The following is a 15,519-nucleotide window of genomic DNA, read 5'->3' on the forward strand; positions in this document are numbered from 1 at the left end:
TGATTAATAAAACTGTTGAAAGTGCCATTTTAGTATGCAGAAGTTCCCAGCTATCTCTTTCTGAGATAACAGGAAAAAATTTTTAAAAAGTAGAAAAATATTTATTTTATTGGAGTTTAATCCTCCGTTTACTTGATGAGATGGACGTAGTCTGAAAGCACTAGAACTTGACTTACAGCTTGTTTCATGAATATCAATAGTTCTAAAAATGTATAGTAGCAAGGACAGTTCTATTAATGAAGGAAACATATTGTCAAATATGTGAAAAGGTCGCTGTGCATTACCAAAAAAGGAGCTCTTGAACTTAGTTTCAGAGCTCCAACTGAATACCATGCACTGCCTGATCAAGATACATGATATGATTGGTAAATGCTTTTTTTTTTTTTTATTAAACTTTGTTAAAACAAATAACATATATATTACTATAATTTGTAGCATCTTTTGTGTATTTTTACGAAATATATTTAGAAAGACTTGCATTCATTATATTCTTGTTTTTGACTAAAATGTTTTTGATTCCAGAAATTTATTTTATGTGTTTTTGTAATATAAATTTTAAAATATTTTGCAATATAAATTGGTTAATACATTAACCTGTATAACTATAAATATTTTGATTGAGATTTAAATTGAACATATAACTTAAATTTTTCTTTCAGATTTTTTATTACTACTACTATTACTACTACTGGCTTTATTTAGCAATTTACTGAATTTTTCTTTACTAATATTTATTTTTTAAGAAATATTATGTAAATAAAATCAGGATAGTAACTCTAATTGATGTATAAATTAATGTTAATTTTACAGCTGGATGCCAGTAAAAATCTTGTTAATCAATGTGTTCAAGGAGAAGGTTTAGTGCAGATAAATGTTGAAATTACAAACAAAGGTAACATTGTAAATGCTTACAATAATAATAATTCATTTGAATAAATTTTAAAATATGATTTGACAAGAAAAAGATTTCAATATTTGTAACAGTGAATAACTACAGCTAATATGTTATATCATAATTACTGTTCTTAAGCATACCTGTGTATCATAAGACTGATGAAATTGCATGAATTTCATCACAAATTATTTTTCTAAGAATGTATCAGAAAGCAGTATGCTTGTCTGTGATATATTTTTAAATTATTAAATTAAATTTCACTAGTGTGTAAACAATCATGAAAACTAATGTTATAAATCATTAAGTTGATTGAAAAAAATTTTTTACTTGTGTTTAGATACAAAAAAAATTAATATTGTGGATGTACTAAAACCTGCTGAAGAAATTGTTGTTACCCCTGATACGACACAAGGTAAAATTTTAATTTCTATTCACTGTTTTGAAAATATTACTTCAGTAGCATAGTGAAAAAATACAAAATGCATTTCACTAATTATTCAAATAAAACTCTATAAATTACATTTTTTGTATTTGTAAATATGACATCTTATTTCAACTTACTCGTTTATTAGAAATTATACATTCTAATATTTCTGGTTGAATATGCATAATTCTATTAAAATTAATAATTTTGTAATATTAAATATTTACATATCATAGGTGATAAAGTGGGAGAAGGTCCAGTCGTTAAAAAAGTTGTTATACCAGTTATGGAAGAAAATGAACAAATTACTCGTTGGGTTTTATCAACTGAATATCGTCAAGAACAGGAAAGGTTAAAAATTCCATCAGGTTGGTTTTTAAAAGTTTTTTGAAATTTATAAATTAAAATAATTGTATAAAATCATTTGCATAGACTAATGTTCTGATATAAACTACATGATGTGTACATCATGTAGTTTATATCAAAAGTACATCATACAGTGTGATCAAAAGTTGCTTTGCAGTGGGCAGGGAAATGGGAGGAGCTTCCAAGAACAAAGTAATGACATCATATGCAAACCACAAATTTTAATAAACTCCTGTTTGACGTGCACCCTATTTTAGGATATCACTCTGAAACAGTTTTCCTTCAGATACAGTAAATCTCACACAAGAAATTCATCTTTCATTTTATTACACCAGGTGCCTGAAATGGCTTCTATTTTCAACTCTTCTGCTTGAAAAAACTCTTTGCTCAATGGTGAGCATGATGAGAAACTACACAGCATCATTAAGAGATCAATGTTCACGGCATTGGATTGTCTGTTAAATGATAGTTATTACGTCAACGCTCTGCCGAGCCACATAGGCATAACCCACTGCATAGTGAATTTATGTTTGCACTGTATTGTATTATTATCTACAGACAAACCAAAAACTCCAACTTCTTAGTAAAGTATATGCATATAAAAAAATTAAAACCATTAATGTGTAAAGATAAAAACTTACTTATTATTGAAAAATGTTTATTTTTATAAAGCTTTTTATCAATATGAATTTCATTGTTTATAGTACCATTGGCTGAAATCTTTGATCGTAGATTCTATCTGTAGTTTCTTCCTATTTTTTTTCATGAAATATATTCCTTTTAAAAAAACTTTTTTTTAATTTAATTTTTTGTTATAAAATTGATTGTTTCAAAATTATAGACAAGTAAATTCTAAGGTTTTTGTGTGATGGCAGTAATGATACATCCTTTCTTATTCCTTTTAGAACAATTTTGTAATGTTTAGTTCATAAAGTGAGAAGTATAAAATATATCTGAAGATCTATTGAATTTTTTAAATTTTACATCTATTTTCTAACAATTTTCTTATCCTTGTTAAAGAGCTTTCTTTGTATTGTTATTTTGCATTATTAGACATATCTGTAAACCAAACTGGTTTAGAGATGTGTTTGTTGATTTTGACTTGAAGATTTCAAATTTTTGTTATAATCCAAATTATTTTCTTGGAGATATATATACACAAAAATACAAGAGATATATTATATGGTTTTGCAGATTTTATGATTATTATAAATAATAGTAATATGATATATGGTAGATATTAGCAAATATATGTATATGTAATCATTTAAGGCTTTGTAATGAAAATTTGAAAATTGTTAACTTATATAACTAAATGGAACTATATAATTAATAATTTATTTATTATTTGTGTTAATTATAAAAGTAAAAAACTTTCTGTATGTGAGGAATTTGGTAGAATTGCCTGGATTTAATTTTCATTCAAATATATTTTCAAGAATGAGTCTTTATAAATTGACTGTTTGCTATTCTGAGTGTGGCCATTTTGTGGTTTAGTTATGTTACTAGAAAAACTGTAATTCGTTAGAAGATATTGTTCTTATTATTCATAAAAGCTTGACAAACATTAACCTTAATTTAACACCAGCACACTTTGAAAACATTTTTTAAGACTGAATTAACGTGTGCTGGTGGTAAGGTTAATGTTTGAATGTGATAATGTTCTTAATTTAATGTATGCAGTGTTAATAAGTCAGTACAATTTGCATTACATTTGATAAATCTAAATTTTCTGTTTTATCTAGTGAATAGTGAACTGCAAAAATGTATATATTTAGTGATATAACCATAAAAACATATTGATAATTTATTTATTTATTATGTATTATATTAGCTTACAAAAAATAATATAGACACTCTTTTATCAAATGTGTGTGTATAATTTTTTTTTAAGACTTCCTAGTTGTTGTTTAAGATTTGTTTGTTAATTTTTAAAAAATGTTATTTAGGTTTCTACTTTACACATTGTCATAAAGAAAGACAGTTGTCCTATATTGATAAATAGTTTGTTTTAGTAACTCAAAACTTTTTAATTTATATAATTTTGATATTGCCAAACAATTGCTGAAATGTTGGGCTATAATAAAGCTAATTTAATATATAATTTTGGTATATTTCCACTTAAAAATAGTTAAAATAAGTTGAAGAAGGAAGCAAAAATTTAATATATCTAAATTTATTGTGAACTGCAGTAGGAAATAATTTTTATTTGATTGATTTAATAACTGTTCTGTATGTTTGTTTATAATTATATGCTTTTTATTCGTTATTTTTACCATTACCTGGGCTTAGATCTAAAAAAATAATTTTTTTTTATTTTGTCTTTGTTTGTTAAAATATTTACCATGAAACATAGTACAGTACATGTAGGTGAAGGGATCATAAAAAATGTGAACAGTGTATTTTAAATTTCATTAATTATTGAATGTTCATTTAATATCATATGTTTGATATTAAGTTGTTTTTTAAAGAAATATTGGGAGCATTCCAGGATTATTTAGCAGCCTGTCTTAGACTCTCAAATCATAATTTAAGGACATATAACTCAAAGTTGTGTGTCGAGTTGTGATTTGTGAATCTTTAAAGCTGGTGTTAGTTTGGAATTTTGGCATGATTCTAGTATTTTTTAATATGGCAACTTAGTATACTCAAGCATTATTCTATTTGCAGCAGTTATGTCTAGCCTCAAGTGCTATTAATCTGTATTTAATTAAAATATAATTGAATGTTTAAAATAATAAGAAAATTTTATTTTAATTAATTATTAGATAACCATACAATTTATTCATTTTTTCTTAGTTATATTAGTTTGCTTAATATTAAATTGATGCGGCACTTTCAGTTTTTTATTTTTATTTTCCTTTATTTTAATTCCGAATAAACTGTAAATTTTTGACTCATTTGAATATTGAAATCATTTGATAGCATGCCAAATAAATTGTATTTGCTCTTTATGTTCAGTCATGAGTGTAAGAAAGCTAATTATAGATTATAGAAAAAGATCACAATTCTTCGAAATCGTTATTTTAGAACCGTTGAATTGGACGCAAGATCATGTACAGCATTGGATTAAGTGGGCTGTTCAACAGTTCAACCTGCAAGGGGTCAATATGGACTCGTGGAATATTACCGGGAAAGAATTGTCCGAATTAAGTCACGCTGATTTTGTTAAAAAGGTGCCTTACGATCCAGGTGATTTCTTTTGGACCCATCTCGAATTACTTCGCAAATGTAAATTTGTCGGTGAGTGTTTAATCTACCAATGCATCATTATAAGAAAAATTATTTTATAATTTAATTTAAAATAAGTGGGAATTATTTTAAATTAAAATTATTTGCACCATTATATAACAAATAAGATGACGTAGCTTAAGTTGTAGTGTTAGAGTATTACATTTAACAAGTATAAATGAAAGCTCAAATTATTTGCAAATGAACAGAATTAATTACCAATGAATAATAATCTGACAATTGATTGGTTCATTTGATTATTAGACCAAACTTTCTCATCTAATATTGAATATCTCACACACAGCATTGTCCAATATGAATGCTATCACTTTAAATTACTGTAATTATGTTAACTGTTGTCCAAGAAGTGTGCAATATACACCAATTGATAAAGAGTAACTGTCTTGAGTTTCATCTCTTATCTGCATTCAAACATCTTGTCATTTACTACCTATGGAAAGCACTGTAGATGAAAATGGTGCTCTGCAATAGAGAAGGCATTTTATGAAAGTGAAAAACCTATCCTAGAAAGTCAAATCACTCATGAGTAAGCTGCAGTAGCTGTAGAAATGTGCTGCTATGTGAGGAGTCTCAATGAATATACCATAGAAAGCCTAGGAGGAATTTGAGTATCGATTGGATATGTGCTACATGATTCTAGGTGCACGCGTTGAGAACTTGTGAAAGTTGGACAATTCTTCAATGTTTTAAAGTGTATTACAATGTTCTTGGGTGATAATTAACATAATCACAATAATTTAAAATGGTAGCATTTGCTTTAGAAGACCCTATACAGTATCTGTCTCTTTTTATATCAAGATGGAAAAATTTTTGTTAAACCTCAGTACTTGGGTTTTCCGGCCTATCCTCTTGGCTATCAACACAATAGCAACAGAAAGCATGTCTTAAATTCTAACATCTCATATTGAATTTGAGTTATTTTCTGTTGCTATTTTGTTGATACCTGTGAGGATGGACTGGAAAGCCTGGAAGTAATAAGGTTTAACAAAAAATCTTTACATTTCGATTTACAAAAAAGTACATAGTTGTACACTTTTGAGGAATTTGGAGAAATAAATTTGCATACATGTTAAATGCCTGATTTAATTACTTAAATACAGAGCTTATTTATGAACAAAAATAACATAAACATTCTAATCATTTAATCTTGTGTGTAAGTGAATAAACTAAATGGTTTTAAATGTATTTCATAATCAACTTTTGATATATCTGAGCTTTATAAACAGTTTACTCAAATTTATAAAGTAAAGGTTGCATTTACATACTGAAATTCAAGATTAACAGATTTTTTTATACACTTGAATATATGTTACACTTACAGTAATACAGAATATTAGAATACAGTATAGTGTCGTTTATCCAAAAGTCAATTATCCGAAAGAATTCCAGTCGGCAAATTTAAATTTTTGCCAGTGCTGTGGTGCTTCAATCTTTGGTTATGTCTTGGGCTACTCAAATATTTTACGTTTTTGATACTAAATTAACTTCTGAAGTATAATTTTTTATTGTTTTTATATTTTTCAATATATTTATTTTGTTTGTACAAAATAAAAAAANGTTCCAACGCGAAAAACATACTCAAATTAAAGCCAAGTAATACATTAAAAAAAATAACTGTAGTAAGAAAAACAAATGAAAAATGTGAACTAATGTAACGTTGTATGGTGAGTTTTTGTTCATATCGTGGAGCAAAAATATGTTCGAATTTCATGTCGTATCCCGAAAATTTCGTATGCTGGGGCATTCGTAACCTGAGGTACCACTGTATTTTTTTTTTTTTTTTTTTTTTTTTTTTTTTTTTTTTTTTTTTTTTTTTTTTTTTTTTTTTTTTTTTTTTTTTTTTTTTTTTTTTTTTTTTTTTTTTTTTTTTTTTTTTTTTTTTTTTTTTTTTTTTTTTTTTTTTTTTTTTTTTTTTTTTTTTTTTTTTTTTTTTTTTTTTTTTTTTTTTTTTTTTTTTTTTTTTTTTTTTTTTTTTTTTTTTTTTTTTTTTTTTTTTTTTTTTTTTTTTTTTTTTTTTTTTTTTTTTTTTTTTTTTTTTTTTTTTTTTTTTTTTTTTTTTTTTTTTTTTTTTTTTTTTTTTTTTTTTTTTTTTTTTTTTTTTTTTTTTTTTTTTTTTTTTTTTTTTTTTTTTTTTTTTTTTTTTTTTTTTTTTTTTTTTTTTTTTTTTTTTTTTTTTTTTTTTTTTTTTTTTTTTTTTTTTTTTTTTTTTTTTTTTTTTTTTTTTTTTTTTTTTTTTTTTTTTTTTTTTTTTTTTTTTTTTTTTTTTTTTTTTTTTTTTTTTTTTTTTTTTTTTTTTTTTTTTTTTTTTTTTTTTTTTTTTTTTTTTTTTTTTTTTTTTTTTTTTTTTTTTTTTTTTTTTTTTTTTTTTTTTTTTTTTTTTTTTTTTTTTTTTTTTTTTTTTTTTTTTTTTTTTTTTTTTTTTTTTTTTTTTTTTTTTTTTTTTTTTTTTTTTTTTTTTTTTTTTTTTTTTTTTTTTTTTTTTTTTTTTTTTTTTTTTTTTTTTTTTTTTTTTTTTTTTTTTTTTTTTTTTTTTTTTTTTTTTTTTTTTTTTTTTTTTTTTTTTTTTTTTTTTTTTTTTTTTTTTTTTTTTTTTTTTTTTTTTTTTTTTTTTTTTTTTTTTTTTTTTTTTTTTTTTTTTTTTTTTTTTTTTTTTTTTTTTTTTTTTTTTTTTTTTTTTTTTTTTTTTTTTTTTTTTTTTTTTTTTTTTTTTTTTTTTTTTTTTTTTTTTTTTTTTTTTTTTTTTTTTTTTTTTTTTTTTTTTTTTTTTTTTTTTTTTTTTTTTTTTTTTTTTTTTTTTTTTTTTTTTTTTTTTTTTTTTTTTTTTTTTTTTTTTTTTTTTTTTTTTTTTTTTTTTTTTTTTTTTTTTTTTTTTTTTTTTTTTTTTTTTTTTTTTTTTTTTTTTTTTTTTTTTTTTTTTTTTTTTTTTTTTTTTTTTTTTTTTTTTTTTTTTTTTTTTTTTTTTTTTTTTTTTTTTTTTTTTTTTTTTTTTTTTTTTTTTTTTTTTTTTTTTTTTTTTTTTTTTTTTTTTTTTTTTTTTTTTTTTTTTTTTTTTTTTTTTTTTTTTTTTTTTTTTTTTTTTTTTTTTTTTTTTTTTTTTTTTTTTTTTTTTTTTTTTTTTTTTTTTTTTTTTTTTTTTTTTTTTTTTTTTTTTTTTTTTTTTTTTTTTTTTTTTTTTTTTTTTTTTTTTTTTTTTTTTTTTTTTTTTTTTTTTTTTTTTTTTTTTTTTTTTTTTTTTTTTTTTTTTTTTTTTTTTTTTTTTTTTTTTTTTTTTTTTTTTTTTTTTTTTTTTTTTTTTTTTTTTTTTTTTTTTTTTTTTTTTTTTTTTTTTTTTTTTTTTTTTTTTTTTTTTTTTTTTTTTTTTTTTTTTTTTTTTTTTTTTTTTTTTTTTTTTTTTTTTTTTTTTTTTTTTTTTTTTTTTTTTTTTTTTTTTTTTTTTTTTTTTTTTTTTTTTTTTTTTTTTTTTTTTTTTTTTTTTTTTTTTTTTTTTTTTTTTTTTTTTTTTTTTTTTTTTTTTTTTTTTTTTTTTTTTTTTTTTTTTTTTTTTTTTTTTTTTTTTTTTTTTTTTTTTTTTTTTTTTTTTTTTTTTTTTTTTTTTTTTTTTTTTTTTTTTTTTTTTTTTTTTTTTTTTTTTTTTTTTTTTTTTTTTTTTTTTTTTTTTTTTTTTTTTTTTTTTTTTTTTTTTTTTTTTTTTTTTTTTTTTTTTTTTTTTTTTTTTTTTTTTTTTTTTTTTTTTTTTTTTTTTTTTTTTTTTTTTTTTTTTTTTTTTTTTTTTTTTTTTTTTTTTTTTTTTTTTTTTTTTTTTTTTTTTTTTTTTTTTTTTTTTTTTTTTTTTTTTTTTTTTTTTTTTTTTTTTTTTTTTTTTTTTTTTTTTTTTTTTTTTTTTTTTTTTTTTTTTTTTTTTTTTTTTTTTTTTTTTTTTTTTTTTTTTTTTTTTTTTTTTTTTTTTTTTTTTTTTTTTTTTTTTTTTTTTTTTTTTTTTTTTTTTTTTTTTTTTTTTTTTTTTTTTTTTTTTTTTTTTTTTTTTTTTTTTTTTTTTTTTTTTTTTTTTTTTTTTTTTTTTTTTTTTTTTTTTTTTTTTTTTTTTTTTTTTTTTTTTTTTTTTTTTTTTTTTTTTTTTTTTTTTTTTTTTTTTTTTTTTTTTTTTTTTTTTTTTTTTTTTTTTTTTTTTTTTTTTTTTTTTTTTTTTTTTTTTTTTTTTTTTTTTTTTTTTTTTTTTTTTTTTTTTTTTTTTTTTTTTTTTTTTTTTTTTTTTTTTTTTTTTTTTTTTTTTTTTTTTTTTTTTTTTTTTTTTTTTTTTTTTTTTTTTTTTTTTTTTTTTTTTTTTTTTTTTTTTTTTTTTTTTTTTTTTTTTTTTTTTTTTTTTTTTTTTTTTTTTTTTTTTTTTTTTTTTTTTTTTTTTTTTTTTTTTTTTTTTTTTTTTTTTTTTTTTTTTTTTTTTTTTTTTTTTTTTTTTTTTTTTTTTTTTTTTTTTTTTTTTTTTTTTTTTTTTTTTTTTTTTTTTTTTTTTTTTTTTTTTTTTTTTTTTTTTTTTTTTTTTTTTTTTTTTTTTTTTTTTTTTTTTTTTTTTTTTTTTTTTTTTTTTTTTTTTTTTTTTTTTTTTTTTTTTTTTTTTTTTTTTTTTTTTTTTTTTTTTTTTTTTTTTTTTTTTTTTTTTTTTTTTTTTTTTTTTTTTTTTTTTTTTTTTTTTTTTTTTTTTTTTTTTTTTTTTTTTTTTTTTTTTTTTTTTTTTTTTTTTTTTTTTTTTTTTTTTTTTTTTTTTTTTTTTTTTTTTTTTTTTTTTTTTTTTTTTTTTTTTTTTTTTTTTTTTTTTTTTTTTTTTTTTTTTTTTTTTTTTTTTTTTTTTTTTTTTTTTTTTTTTTTTTTTTTTTTTTTTTTTTTTTTTTTTTTTTTTTTTTTTTTTTTTTTTTTTTTTTTTTTTTTTTTTTTTTTTTTTTTTTTTTTTTTTTTTTTTTTTTTTTTTTTTTTTTTTTTTTTTTTTTTTTTTTTTTTTTTTTTTTTTTTTTTTTTTTTTTTTTTTTTTTTTTTTTTTTTTTTTTTTTTTTTTTTTTTTTTTTTTTTTTTTTTTTTTTTTTTTTTTTTTTTTTTTTTTTTTTTTTTTTTTTTTTTTTTTTTTTTTTTTTTTTTTTTTTTTTTTTTTTTTTTTTTTTTTTTTTTTTTTTTTTTTTTTTTTTTTTTTTTTTTTTTTTTTTTTTTTTTTTTTTTTTTTTTTTTTTTTTTTTTTTTTTTTTTTTTTTTTTTTTTTTTTTTTTTTTTTTTTTTTTTTTTTTTTTTTTTTTTTTTTTTTTTTTTTTTTTTTTTTTTTTTTTTTTTTTTTTTTTTTTTTTTTTTTTTTTTTTTTTTTTTTTTTTTTTTTTTTTTTTTTTTTTTTTTTTTTTTTTTTTTTTTTTTTTTTTTTTTTTTTTTTTTTTTTTTTTTTTTTTTTTTTTTTTTTTTTTTTTTTTTTTTTTTTTTTTTTTTTTTTTTTTTTTTTTTTTTTTTTTTTTTTTTTTTTTTTTTTTTTTTTTTTTTTTTTTTTTTTTTTTTTTTTTTTTTTTTTTTTTTTTTTTTTTTTTTTTTTTTTTTTTTTTTTTTTTTTTTTTTTTTTTTTTTTTTTTTTTTTTTTTTTTTTTTTTTTTTTTTTTTTTTTTTTTTTTTTTTTTTTTTTTTTTTTTTTTTTTTTTTTTTTTTTTTTTTTTTTTTTTTTTTTTTTTTTTTTTTTTTTTTTTTTTTTTTTTTTTTTTTTTTTTTTTTTTTTTTTTTTTTTTTTTTTTTTTTTTTTTTTTTTTTTTTTTTTTTTTTTTTTTTTTTTTTTTTTTTTTTTTTTTTTTTTTTTTTTTTTTTTTTTTTTTTTTTTTTTTTTTTTTTTTTTTTTTTTTTTTTTTTTTTTTTTTTTTTTTTTTTTTTTTTTTTTTTTTTTTTTTTTTTTTTTTTTTTTTTTTTTTTTTTTTTTTTTTTTTTTTTTTTTTTTTTTTTTTTTTTTTTTTTTTTTTTTTTTTTTTTTTTTTTTTTTTTTTTTTTTTTTTTTTTTTTTTTTTTTTTTTTTTTTTTTTTTTTTTTTTTTTTTTTTTTTTTTTTTTTTTTTTTTTTTTTTTTTTTTTTTTTTTTTTTTTTTTTTTTTTTTTTTTTTTTTTTTTTTTTTTTTTTTTTTTTTTTTTTTTTTTTTTTTTTTTTTTTTTTTTTTTTTTTTTTTTTTTTTTTTTTTTTTTTTTTTTTTTTTTTTTTTTTTTTTTTTTTTTTTTTTTTTTTTTTTTTTTTTTTTTTTTTTTTTTTTTTTTTTTTTTTTTTTTTTTTTTTTTTTTTTTTTTTTTTTTTTTTTTTTTTTTTTTTTTTTTTTTTTTTTTTTTTTTTTTTTTTTTTTTTTTTTTTTTTTTTTTTTTTTTTTTTTTTTTTTTTTTTTTTTTTTTTTTTTTTTTTTTTTTTTTTTTTTTTTTTTTTTTTTTTTTTTTTTTTTTTTTTTTTTTTTTTTTTTTTTTTTTTTTTTTTTTTTTTTTTTTTTTTTTTTTTTTTTTTTTTTTTTTTTTTTTTTTTTTTTTTTTTTTTTTTTTTTTTTTTTTTTTTTTTTTTTTTTTTTTTTTTTTTTTTTTTTTTTTTTTTTTTTTTTTTTTTTTTTTTTTTTTTTTTTTTTTTTTTTTTTTTTTTTTTTTTTTTTTTTTTTTTTTTTTTTTTTTTTTTTTTTTTTTTTTTTTTTTTTTTTTTTTTTTTTTTTTTTTTTTTTTTTTTTTTTTTTTTTTTTTTTTTTTTTTTTTTTTTTTTTTTTTTTTTTTTTTTTTTTTTTTTTTTTTTTTTTTTTTTTTTTTTTTTTTTTTTTTTTTTTTTTTTTTTTTTTTTTTTTTTTTTTTTTTTTTTTTTTTTTTTTTTTTTTTTTTTTTTTTTTTTTTTTTTTTTTTTTTTTTTTTTTTTTTTTTTTTTTTTTTTTTTTTTTTTTTTTTTTTTTTTTTTTTTTTTTTTTTTTTTTTTTTTTTTTTTTTTTTTTTTTTTTTTTTTTTTTTTTTTTTTTTTTTTTTTTTTTTTTTTTTTTTTTTTTTTTTTTTTTTTTTTTTTTTTTTTTTTTTTTTTTTTTTTTTTTTTTTTTTTTTTTTTTTTTTTTTTTTTTTTTTTTTTTTTTTTTTTTTTTTTTTTTTTTTTTTTTTTTTTTTTTTTTTTTTTTTTTTTTTTTTTTTTTTTTTTTTTTTTTTTTTTTTTTTTTTTTTTTTTTTTTTTTTTTTTTTTTTTTTTTTTTTTTTTTTTTTTTTTTTTTTTTTTTTTTTTTTTTTTTTTTTTTTTTTTTTTTTTTTTTTTTTTTTTTTTTTTTTTTTTTTTTTTTTTTTTTTTTTTTTTTTTTTTTTTTTTTTTTTTTTTTTTTTTTTTTTTTTTTTTTTTTTTTTTTTTTTTTTTTTTTTTTTTTTTTTTTTTTTTTTTTTTTTTTTTTTTTTTTTTTTTTTTTTTTTTTTTTTTTTTTTTTTTTTTTTTTTTTTTTTTTTTTTTTTTTTTTTTTTTTTTTTTTTTTTTTTTTTTTTTTTTTTTTTTTTTTTTTTTTTTTTTTTTTTTTTTTTTTTTTTTTTTTTTTTTTTTTTTTTTTTTTTTTTTTTTTTTTTTTTTTTTTTTTTTTTTTTTTTTTTTTTTTTTTTTTTTTTTTTTTTTTTTTTTTTTTTTTTTTTTTTTTTTTTTTTTTTTTTTTTTTTTTTTTTTTTTTTTTTTTTTTTTTTTTTTTTTTTTTTTTTTTTTTTTTTTTTTTTTTTTTTTTTTTTTTTTTTTTTTTTTTTTTTTTTTTTTTTTTTTTTTTTTTTTTTTTTTTTTTTTTTTTTTTTTTTTTTTTTTTTTTTTTTTTTTTTTTTTTTTTTTTTTTTTTTTTTTTTTTTTTTTTTTTTTTTTTTTTTTTTTTTTTTTTTTTTTTTTTTTTTTTTTTTTTTTTTTTTTTTTTTTTTTTTTTTTTTTTTTTTTTTTTTTTTTTTTTTTTTTTTTTTTTTTTTTTTTTTTTTTTTTTTTTTTTTTTTTTTTTTTTTTTTTTTTTTTTTTTTTTTTTTTTTTTTTTTTTTTTTTTTTTTTTTTTTTTTTTTTTTTTTTTTTTTTTTTTTTTTTTTTTTTTTTTTTTTTTTTTTTTTTTTTTTTTTTTTTTTTTTTTTTTTTTTTTTTTTTTTTTTTTTTTTTTTTTTTTTTTTTTTTTTTTTTTTTTTTTTTTTTTTTTTTTTTTTTTTTTTTTTTTTTTTTTTTTTTTTTTTTTTTTTTTTTTTTTTTTTTTTTTTTTTTTTTTTTTTTTTTTTTTTTTTTTTTTTTTTTTTTTTTTTTTTTTTTTTTTTTTTTTTTTTTTTTTTTTTTTTTTTTTTTTTTTTTTTTTTTTTTTTTTTTTTTTTTTTTTTTTTTTTTTTTTTTTTTTTTTTTTTTTTTTTTTTTTTTTTTTTTTTTTTTTTTTTTTTTTTTTTTTTTTTTTTTTTTTTTTTTTTTTTTTTTTTTTTTTTTTTTTTTTTTTTTTTTTTTTTTTTTTTTTTTTTTTTTTTTTTTTTTTTTTTTTTTTTTTTTTTTTTTTTTTTTTTTTTTTTTTTTTTTTTTTTTTTTTTTTTTTTTTTTTTTTTTTTTTTTTTTTTTTTTTTTTTTTTTTTTTTTTTTTTTTTTTTTTTTTTTTTTTTTTTTTTTTTTTTTTTTTTTTTTTTTTTTTTTTTTTTTTTTTTTTTTTTTTTTTTTTTTTTTTTTTTTTTTTTTTTTTTTTTTTTTTTTTTTTTTTTTTTTTTTTTTTTTTTTTTTTTTTTTTTTTTTTTTTTTTTTTTTTTTTTTTTTTTTTTTTTTTTTTTTTTTTTTTTTTTTTTTTTTTTTTTTTTTTTTTTTTTTTTTTTTTTTTTTTTTTTTTTTTTTTTTTTTTTTTTTTTTTTTTTTTTTTTTTTTTTTTTTTTTTTTTTTTTTTTTTTTTTTTTTTTTTTTTTTTTTTTTTTTTTTTTTTTTTTTTTTTTTTTTTTTTTTTTTTTTTTTTTTTTTTTTTTTTTTTTTTTTTTTTTTTTTTTTTTTTTTTTTTTTTTTTTTTTTTTTTTTTTTTTTTTTTTTTTTTTTTTTTTTTTTTTTTTTTTTTTTTTTTTTTTTTTTTTTTTTTTTTTTTTTTTTTTTTTTTTTTTTTTTTTTTTTTTTTTTTTTTTTTTTTTTTTTTTTTTTTTTTTTTTTTTTTTTTTTTTTTTTTTTTTTTTTTTTTTTTTTTTTTTTTTTTTTTTTTTTTTTTTTTTTTTTTTTTTTTTTTTTTTTTTTTTTTTTTTTTTTTTTTTTTTTTTTTTTTTTTTTTTTTTTTTTTTTTTTTTTTTTTTTTTTTTTTTTTTTTTTTTTTTTTTTTTTTTTTTTTTTTTTTTTTTTTTTTTTTTTTTTTTTTTTTTTTTTTTTTTTTTTTTTTTTTTTTTTTTTTTTTTTTTTTTTTTTTTTTTTTTTTTTTTTTTTTTTTTTTTTTTTTTTTTTTTTTTTTTTTTTTTTTTTTTTTTTTTTTTTTTTTTTTTTTTTTTTTTTTTTTTTTTTTTTTTTTTTTTTTTTTTTTTTTTTTTTTTTTTTTTTTTTTTTTTTTTTTTTTTTTTTTTTTTTTTTTTTTTTTTTTTTTTTTTTTTTTTTTTTTTTTTTTTTTTTTTTTTTTTTTTTTTTTTTTTTTTTTTTTTTTTTTTTTTTTTTTTTTTTTTTTTTTTTTTTTTTTTTTTTTTTTTTTTTTTTTTTTTTTTTTTTTTTTTTTTTTTTTTTTTTTTTTTTTTTTTTTTTTTTTTTTTTTTTTTTTTTTTTTTTTTTTTTTTTTTTTTTTTTTTTTTTTTTTTTTTTTTTTTTTTTTTTTTTTTTTTTTTTTTTTTTTTTTTTTTTTTTTTTTTTTTTTTTTTTTTTTTTTTTTTTTTTTTTTTTTTTTTTTTTTTTTTTTTTTTTTTTTTTTTTTTTTTTTTTTTTTTTTTTTTTTTTTTTTTTTTTTTTTTTTTTTTTTTTTTTTTTTTTTTTTTTTTTTTTTTTTTTTTTTTTTTTTTTTTTTTTTTTTTTTTTTTTTTTTTTTTTTTTTTTTTTTTTTTTTTTTTTTTTTTTTTTTTTTTTTTTTTTTTTTTTTTTTTTTTTTTTTTTTTTTTTTTTTTTTTTTTTTTTTTTTTTTTTTTTTTTTTTTTTTTTTTTTTTTTTTTTTTTTTTTTTTTTTTTTTTTTTTTTTTTTTTTTTTTTTTTTTTTTTTTTTTTTTTTTTTTTTTTTTTTTTTTTTTTTTTTTTTTTTTTTTTTTTTTTTTTTTTTTTTTTTTTTTTTTTTTTTTTTTTTTTTTTTTTTTTTTTTTTTTTTTTTTTTTTTTTTTTTTTTTTTTTTTTTTTTTTTTTTTTTTTTTTTTTTTTTTTTTTTTTTTTTTTTTTTTTTTTTTTTTTTTTTTTTTTTTTTTTTTTTTTTTTTTTTTTTTTTTTTTTTTTTTTTTTTTTTTTTTTTTTTTTTTTTTTTTTTTTTTTTTTTTTTTTTTTTTTTTTTTTTTTTTTTTTTTTTTTTTTTTTTTTTTTTTTTTTTTTTTTTTTTTTTTTTTTTTTTTTTTTTTTTTTTTTTTTTTTTTTTTTTTTTTTTTTTTTTTTTTTTTTTTTTTTTTTTTTTTTTTTTTTTTTTTTTTTTTTTTTTTTTTTTTTTTTTTTTTTTTTTTTTTTTTTTTTTTTTTTTTTT

General features: G+C 11.5%; 1 protein-coding gene across 1 annotated transcript in view; it reads left to right on the top strand.

Moving 5' to 3' along the window:
* LOC111640979 (GA-binding protein alpha chain-like) overlaps window positions 1–15,519 on the top strand; it is a 70,241-nt gene that overhangs the window by 40,515 nt on the left and 14,207 nt on the right. The window contains exons 4-7 of the mRNA XM_023387074.1: window positions 811–892; window positions 1,233–1,307; window positions 1,556–1,687; window positions 4,716–4,928. Coding sequence (XP_023242842.1) covers window positions 811–892; window positions 1,233–1,307; window positions 1,556–1,687; window positions 4,716–4,928 — 502 coding nt within the window. The remainder of the gene's footprint in view (window positions 1–810; window positions 893–1,232; window positions 1,308–1,555; window positions 1,688–4,715; window positions 4,929–15,519) is intronic.

Source organism: Centruroides sculpturatus, unplaced genomic scaffold (assembly GCF_000671375.1).
Source record: "Centruroides sculpturatus isolate CEXI.00-Female unplaced genomic scaffold, Cexi_2.0 scaffold187, whole genome shotgun sequence".
Classification (NCBI taxonomy): domain Eukaryota; kingdom Metazoa; phylum Arthropoda; class Arachnida; order Scorpiones; family Buthidae; genus Centruroides; species Centruroides sculpturatus.